Source organism: Elephantulus edwardii, unplaced genomic scaffold (genome assembly GCF_000299155.1).
Source record: "Elephantulus edwardii isolate Elephantulus edwardi_28Jun2011 unplaced genomic scaffold, EleEdw1.0 scaffold00209, whole genome shotgun sequence".
NCBI classification, from domain to species: domain Eukaryota; kingdom Metazoa; phylum Chordata; class Mammalia; order Macroscelidea; family Macroscelididae; genus Elephantulus; species Elephantulus edwardii.
Window position 1 is genome coordinate 1,444,816 of NW_006399959.1, and position 8,681 is coordinate 1,453,496.

At 54.3% G+C, this 8,681-nt stretch overlaps 1 protein-coding gene and 1 pseudogene across 1 annotated transcript in view; one reads left to right on the plus strand and one right to left on the minus strand.

The window, feature by feature from the left end:
- Positions 1-1,784: 1,784 nt before the first annotated feature.
- Positions 1,785-3,453, minus strand: LOC102860722 (annotated as a pseudogene).
- A 2,127-nt stretch (positions 3,454-5,580) lies between these two features.
- Positions 5,581-8,681, plus strand: part of TFAP4 (transcription factor AP-4 (activating enhancer binding protein 4)) — a 32,036-nt gene continuing 28,935 nt past the window's right edge. The window contains exon 1 of the mRNA XM_006897429.1: positions 5,581-5,669. Within this exon, the coding sequence (XP_006897491.1) occupies positions 5,581-5,669 (89 nt within the window). The remainder of the gene's footprint in view (positions 5,670-8,681) is intronic.

Consider the following 8,681-nt stretch of genomic DNA (forward strand, 5'->3'; position numbering starts at 1 on the left):
GGTGCGGTTGGCACAGGATAGAGCAGGCTTTAGGGCTGTTGTGCATAGGGTCGCTATGAGTCGGAAACGACTCGATGGCACATAACAACAACAACAAACATATAACATTGTGAATACAGTAAATATTATTGAATTTGTTCCCTTTCAAATGTACATTTTATGATGTGTGGACTTTATTTGAACTAAATAAAACAAAAAAGTATTAATCTCATCTTGATTGCTGAGATGTTTTCCCCTACTCCCTTATGTTTATTGAAAGGAGGTCTGGTGTAACTCCATGTATAGGAAATGCTTAGAAATAGGCAAATTTATAGGGCTAGGAATTGGGAATACAGACTGGGAGTGTGTGTGTGTGAAAGCATATAGCAAAGAGTTATGTGTTGAGCTGCCTGGTAGTTCAAATCCGCCAGATGTTCTGAGTTAGAAAGATGCGTTTAGAAACTCAGAGTAAGATCACGTGATGACAGTGGATTTGTTGCTTTTGGGTCTAAACTTTGTGGCCTCACCAAGGTCTTAGCTGTGGAAGTGATTTTCAGGAAGAATGAACAAGCAGCTCTTTCCCATCTAAGGATGCAAATCCTATTTTCTTCCTGGGTTGTTTCCTGGATTCATCAGAGAGGGAGCTGCTATACATACTAGCCAGCCTGCATGGATGGGTCACCCCGAAGCAGGCAGTTCCATGTGTGACTTGTCTTTCTCTGAGGTCGTCTTCTGGGACATAGTTTCATGTTCTGGGAGGCACTCAGGCCTGGGGATGTCTGTTTAGTTAGTATTGCTTCCTTCACGTCTCCCAACCCTGTGTTGCCTTGCGAAATGAGACAAAATGACCATAGGCCCTGTCTAATGGGCTTGCTGCTCTCTCAGAGACAGAACTGGTTCTAATCCACTGGTGAACTGATTCAGACTTACAGCAATCCTGTAGGACAGAGTACAGATGCTCATGCCTAGGTCTTCCACAACCCCCTCACCCCCACCCCAGTTCACATCTTTATTCAAAGTGTCCTCTCAAACAGCTTAACCTGGGGATATGTAAGGGAATAAAGTTCATCTTCTGAGGAACAAAAATACTGGGTGACATCAATGTAGCAGGAACAGAGCTTGTTTCAGGCTACTTGGGAGAAGGCAGGGGCTGAGCTTGTCCCAAACCCAGGCAGGATACCAGTCTCACATACAGTTTCATCGTAGAGAGGATTAAACCAGGCTGCTTCTTGGAGGCAAGGATTCTGGGGCTTTGTCTGACATACTTTGGACATGTTGTAAGGAGAGACAGGTCTTTAGAAAGGGACATCATGCTGGGTAGAGTAGGGGGACAGCGCAGGAGGGGAAGACCCTCTATGAGGTGGATTGATTCAGTGACTGGGGTAATTGGGATGGGTGTATCGGGGGCAATGAGATTGGCACAGGATAGAGCACGGTTTAGGGCTGCTGTACATAGGGTCGCTATGAGTCGCAAACGACTCGACGGCACACAACAACAACAACAACAGTCCGGCCCCATCTATGGCAGGAGGGCAGGGCCAATTTTCCCTGTGTCTTCGTCCTTTAGCCTGAGTGGACCTGAGGATTCAGGACCCAAGAATCCCAGAACCACAAGGATGAGCCCTGCCCCAAGGGAGCCTGGACGACGACTCAGGGCCACGCCAGGCCCTTCCCACGTGTCCTGCTGCAACACCAGCTAGGGCTCAGGGAGCCAGTGCATGGGGTGACTGTGTCTGGTCGGACTCTGGGCTCCTCTGTGTGTTGTCCGTGTCAGGGGCTGTGTCTTCAGGTGAGGCAAGGTGACCTCAGCAGGCGGACATCAGGTGGTTCCTGTTGTGTGAGAACCTCTGTACCTGCTCCACCAGATGGGCCACCAGCTTGTCTGAGATGCTGAGGTAGGACTCTTTGGCCAGACTGAAGGCATTCTCCAGCTCCTTCGGTGACCCCCCCCCCGCACCCCCACCGTTCTGCCAGTGCTTCTCCTTGAGCTCTCCGAAGACAGGGCGGACTAGTGTGGACAGGCTCCGGGACCTTGGCTGATGCTGCACTGGTTCTGTGGACTTTGGGGAGCCATGCAGGGCAGAACCCTTGCACTGCTTGCTGTGAGGGCTGGACTGAATGGTGGGGGGGAACATCCAGATGAGATCCTGGTCACCATCCTCTGCATTACCATCGATGTCTGAGTCATCAGGGCTAGACTCCTCTCCATGGCCCTCGGACTTCCAGTGCTTGTAACGGTTGGTGAGCTCATGTCTTCTTGGTGTAGCCGGCTATGAACTTGTGCTTCAGAAGCTCCTTGGCAGTAGGCCTAAGTCTGCGGTTCTTGTTGAGTCAGGCCTTTATGAACTTCTTGAAGGGCTTGCTGTAGTGGCCTTCTACCATTGGGGTTGTTCTTGGGGATCAGGAACAGGATATACATGGGGTATAGGTCAGAGTTTGGGGGCTCCCCCTTGGCCAGTTCTATGGCTGTGATTCTGAGAGATCAGATGTCTGCCTTGAAGTCACAGGCTGACTTCTTGATGACCTCCAGTGCTATCCAGAAGGGGGTGCCCACAAAGGTGGTCCTCTTGATCTGCATTTCACTGGGCTGGTCTGTCACCCCAAAGTCCGCCAACTTCATGTCCAGTCACCCTGCTCTGACAGCAACGTGTTGGCAGCCTTAATGTCACAGTGGATCTTGCGCTCTGAATGCAGATAATCCGGGCCCTTCAGGATCTCCCGAAGGATAGTGGCAATGTAGGTCTCCTCCAGGGGACCAGGCTTCAGCAGGTTCAGCGCCGATCCACCATCCAGGTACTCCATGACCCACAGCTTTGTACTCTTGAGGTAGAAGACAAAGTAGCGGGCTATCACACTGGCTCAGCACGGTGATCTCCTCCTGGATGTCCTTGATTTCGTCTTTGGCCTCCTCCAGGTCGATGATTTTGATGGCCACAACCTCCTTGGGGCCATTTTTTTTTTTTTCATGACGACTATTTTAATTAAAAGGTGTTAACTTATTGATCAACACAAACTTCATAGCATGGAAACATTCCGTAAAACTCAGAAATAACAGGTTTCAGCGAAACTGGAGCATTCTTGAGACTTCAACGTACGGGATGAAATGGTTCAAGAATTTCTGAATAAGTTTTCTTATCTTTTTCAGGGAAATCTTCTGGATGTGATTTTATATACGCAAACATATCATGGTCTCTCACAGCATACAAATATTCCTGGCGTTTCAAAACATAATATCCAACAACAAAAAAGGAAGTAACATATAGAAGCTGGCGATGAAAACCCGTGGACAGCACTGGCCTCTGCCGCAACGCGTTATCGAGCAGGCCGGCGCAGTAGCCCATGAAGCCTGTGTAGAGAAGCCGCGGGTCTGTCAGCTTGGGCGGCGGCAGGTTTCGGGCCATTTTTGATGCCCTTGTATACCTCCCCAAAGGAGACCTTCCCGATGCAGTCCACCTTGGTGAAGAGTTCCTCAGGGTCCACGTGACATTATGGTGGGCAAAGCCCGAGATGAGCCATTGTCCACCCGCGGCAGTCTCACCAGGCAGTCTCACCATTCGTATGCAATCCGAGGGGCACTGGGATTTTCCTTGGCTCCCGGCCAGCAGCCACTTCAGTCCACTCGGAGGGGCTCCATGCAGCGACAGGCCTCGCAGCCCGCGAAGCAGCAGTGGTGGCAGCAGAGAAAGCTCGGCTTGACATCAGCAACCAAAACCAGAGAATTGCCCTGGGTTTCAGAGCATGTATGTCTTTAGGGTATTTCAACTTTCTTTAGTTGGAATGGGTTAGAACCTTTGACCTTCCAGTTAGCAGCCTTAACTCACTGCGTCCCAGGGCTTCTAAAGTGCTGGAAATAAGTCACAGTAATAATATTTATTAGGGAGCTCTGGTGGTGTAATGGTTAGGAGTTGCGCTGGCAACCCAAAAGGTACACTGTTTGAATCCACCAGCTGTTCTGCTGGAGGAGGATGGACAGTCTCCCCCTGAGTGACTTACCTGCTGGAGGACAACACACAACAATAATATTTATTAGCGATAAAAGTGATCGTTGTTATCAGTAGGAATGTTTCAATGAAGAGGAGTGATTTGAGCGGATCATTAAAGGCGCATGGGCTTGGGCAAGGGGGTGGGCAGACGTGAGGGCATTCCAAGGCAGGCCTGGGTTTCCTGAACCGCCAGGAACCTAGCGACTGCCTGAGCGGAAGAGGGGGTGTGTAACAGAAACGCAAGCGAAGGTGCCCCTCCCGCCCAGCCTCAGGCGACACCCCTCGGTTGGAGCGCGCCCTGGCGGGGGAGCCCGTCCACGCCGCTGGCTCCACACTGAATGGGCAGCTCGGAAGGTTTGGCGTCCGCCGTGGCCGCCCGGCGCGGGCCTCCTGCCGCTGGGCCTCGCGGTGGAACCCTGGTGGGAGGGAGCCGACAGCAGCTACCAGACCTCCCGGACTTGCTGGCTGCCTGCCGCCTCCCGCCCCCCTCACCACTGCCGTTTTGGCCTGCCTCCCCCTTTCCCTCCCTGGCGGGGCCTCGGTGTCCAAGGGCAGATCCAGCATCCGAGGCGCCTGGTACGCCTCTCTGCTCTGGGATTCCCGGGCTCTAGGCGGTCAGCTGGACAGGCAGGGTTGAAGGAGGCCGGTGAGCCAGCAGCCCCAAGACACATATGGGAAGCGACTGCTGTGACGCAAGTTTCCAGGGGACCCTGGGCACAGAGGGAGCGCGCCAGAACGGCTCCACACTGTGCCGTTCCAATCGTGAAACTGAAAAGACAAACCAACCCAACCCCCTTCCCCCAAAACAAGCAACACAAACCAAAACCCCAAAACGAAAAACCCAAATAAAAAGCCCACACCAAAAAGACCCTGCTCCAAGCAGGCATCCTTCCGCAGCACCCTGGACCGGCCACACAGCCTGCCTGCTCCCAACCCCCACCCCGCCCCTGGTGCCGCCGTGAGCACTAAGGCGGCACTGGGCTAGTCTCCTGCAGAACCCCTGCCCTGCAGCCTAGGCTCCCTCTCTGTGGCTGGCCTTTCCCCCCCCCCCCTCTCCTAACGCTTGCCAACCTGTCAGCTGATGGACCTCATCACCCATAGTGGCGCATGTAGCTCGGCCGCAGCTCTCTCCATTCACACCCGGACCCCCCAGCCAGGCAGCGGCCCCCGTTTCCCAGAGCCCAGAAGAAGCGGACAGACCAGGACTGCAGCCGGCCCACGGGGGTTTGCTCCCCTCTTGCCCTAGCCCTGGGCTGCCAGGGGTGGGGGGGCGCTGCAAATAGTCCTTTGTTTACATGCAATTCCTTACTCCGCGGAAGGAGGCCAGGGGAGTGCTGAGTTTTCACCAGCTGTTTCCCGCCTTGAAACAGACATCTGATCAGCTGCAAACACACACACACACACACATACACACGCCCGGGGAGGCAGGCCGGAGAGACCTCCCTCCCGCCCCTCCCGTCCGCCTCCCTCCCCGCGCCTCCGCCGCCGCCGCCGCCAGCATCTGGGACCGGCCGATCCTGCACCTCCGTCCAGAGCTGCCTTTTGATTCGGATTTCCATCTTACATTCTCCGGCGGACCGCGGGACCTGGCTCGTGCAGAGGAGGGGGGCAGATCGCTATGGAGTATTTCATGGTGCCCACTCAGAAGGTGCCCTCTTTGCAACATTTCAGGAAAACAGAGAAAGAAGTGATAGGAGGGCTCTGTAGGTGTGTACTGCTCCCCTCTACCCCTTTTCTACGATAGAAGCCCCAACCCAGCACGCCTGGGCCGGCGCGCGTGTGCGCACGCATGGCCCGGGCTGCCGGCCCCTCTCTCCTTTCTTAGCTGCGGAGGGGGCTGTAGCCCCACAAACTGGGTTCACGCCGCCCGGGGACTCTGCTCTCCCGGAACGTGGGGGCCCTGAGCAACCCTGGCCACTTTTGTCCGCTGCAGGCGGACAAGTCGCGGCGTTTGTAAATTGCAAACAGACCCACGTGGTTCTGCAGCAGTCCCGGCCATGCTGGGTGCTAGTGGCTCCCCCCACCCCGCGCTTCCTCCTCCCCGTCCCACAGACGCTTCCTTCCTCTTGCGCCTTCCTTGCGCTCTCGGGGTACCCCCCGAGGGGAGATCTGGGCGGACTGGGGCGCGAGAGGAGTCGCGGCACCGGCGGCTATAATGCAGCCATGCCGCTCCTCCGGGACACTGGTGGGGGCGGGTAACCGTGGACGGTGCGTGCTTGCAAGGAGTCGGGTTGTAGCAGGGCAACCGTGCTTGCGTTGGGGTGCAGGCGTGGGCGTGACCCGGGGAGCGGGCCGCAGCAGACCGGCCTGGAGGCGCCGCGGCCCCGGGCGCTTGCGTCCCGGCGATGTTTACTAGCGAGGCCTGGACGTGACTCTGCAGCCCTCTTGGAGTAGGCGGGCCTCTGCGTTCGGCTCCTCGCGGGATCTGTAGTTCCCCGCGACTCAGGGTGCTGGATTGTGGGAGTTGTAGGCGCGCCTCGGCCACGCTTTCCAGGGCACAATGCTGAGCCCAGGCAGAGAAGCTTGTTGGAGAGGGGGTTAACCCGGGCGCCCCACGCGACCCAGGCCCCTACCCTCGCCTTTGCCGCACGTGGGTTTCCGCTGCAGACTTGACACTCACACACCCATCCATAAACCTAAGGTCCTCAAGCCGGGTGTGTGGACAGCGTGCAGCTTTGCGATCTTCGGTAGACACCAGCTCAGGATGCAGTGTGTCCAGGCTGGACCCCAGCGTATTCCCGCTAAACTGTTGGTGGACTCTCAGACTTGAGTCGCTACGTACACTTGTTAAGATGAAGAGTCAGAACTCAGGTACCCGGAAAAAGGGCCTGGACATCTGAACTTCTGCACGAGGAGTGCTGATGGGTTCCCTGGCGTCAGAGGGACTGGCTCCCCTTTCCTGACACGGACCTCCTGGAACGATATGGCTCCCGAGAGTCGGGGCCACGTGCTCCTCTGCCACGGCAGGAGTGGAGTCGGGGGAGGAGTCCTGGTCAGCCTGTCCTGCCCAGTGGACCCCTGGGAGCCAGGCAGGGGTGCGGAAGATTGCAACACACGCACCCACCTCCACCCCTAGGCTGTTTCCTTAACCTTGCTCTGTAGTTAATTCACAGTCAGTGTGAGGTGTGGATGGGCCTGTTTGTAAACTGGGTCATGCGCTCCACGAGTGCTGACCCTTCCAGAAAAACCCACCTGGAAGGCCTAACAACAGGATAAATGGAGGAGGGGAAAGGGGGTGTGTGTGTGTGTGTGTGTGTGTGTGTGTGTGTGCGCGCGCGCGCGCGCGCAGTATGGAATCTGTCTACCGTGTTGAATCCTTGCTCTAGGGACTCGTTTTCTAGAACATTTTTTGTGAAAGTTTTATCATGAATTGTTGAAATTATGATTTTTTTCTTATAATTTGAGTGTACATTAACAGGAGATTGGTATTCCATTCAGCCATACTTCTATTTTATGACGTTGATTACAACCCCCACATTATATGTCCTTCTCCCTACTGTGTGCGATTCTTGGACTCTGGCCTCACCACTGTCCCTGCTCCCAGCCCCCGGTTGCCTGGAACTGCCTCCAGGAATGGCCATGGAACTCCTCCAGTGCCTGGTTTTGAGGCCATTGTTAGCCAATGAACCAGCTGTAGGATTGGGGCTTCTAAGTTTGCTCACTTTTAGAAGGGAGGGGCATGGAGTGGGCGGGACTAGCCCACTAGTTGTCTCGGTCTAGTGGACTTCATCCTTCAATGACCAACTGGGTCCTCATCTTCCTCCTTTACTTCCCTGCTCCGCCTGAGGTGCGGAGAAGGCAAGCTGTGTGCTTTGGACCTGTTCCAGAACTGGTCAGAATCTCTGTAAACTTGGGCTCTGGTGTGGATAGACTGGTGGCATGTGGTGGTGTGTACCCAGTGAATGGCGCGAGGATCCGTCCTGGCTGCAAACAGTGGGGAACACACACAATTCTGTAAGATATAGGGTCATCATAGCACAGACCTCATAACAGAGGCATGTGGGGTGTAGATAACCAACCATATGTTTGCAAAATGTGGTGCAGTGTCTGGCCCATGACTGTTGAAGTATAGAGAACGTTGTTGTTAGCTGTGTGTTTGATCACAGTGCCCTGCTTGTGCAATAGAAGGGAATACTAATTAGTCCTGCTCCAGCTTCAACAATCTGCTTTATGCAGATGACACAACCCTGCTTGCTGAAACTGAGGAGGACCTGAAGCGCTTGCTGCAGAGGGTCAAGGACTGCAGCCTCCAATATGGATTGAAATTCAACATCAAGAAAACAAAGATTCTCACCACTAGGCCAATTGGCAGCATCAGGATGGGTGGTGAGGAGATTGAGATTGTTAACAACTTTAGTTTGCTTGGCTCCATAGTCAACACTCCTGGCACCAGTAGCCAGGAAATTAAAAGACGTATTGCTATGGGAAAGTCTGCTGTTAGGGACCTCTTCAGGGTACCGAAGAGCAATGGTGTCTTTCTAGAGACTAAGGTGCATCTGATACAGGCCATGGTCTTTGCTTATCACTTGTTATGCATCAAAGAGTTGGACAATGACTAAGGAGGATAGAAGGAGAATTGATGCCTTTGAGCTGTGATGCTGGAGAAGAGTATTGAGAGTACCATGGATGGCTAGGAAAACAAACAGATTTGTCCTGGAAAGGGTTAAACCAGGTGGCTCCTTGGAGGCAAGGATTCTGAGGCTCCGTCTAACATACTTT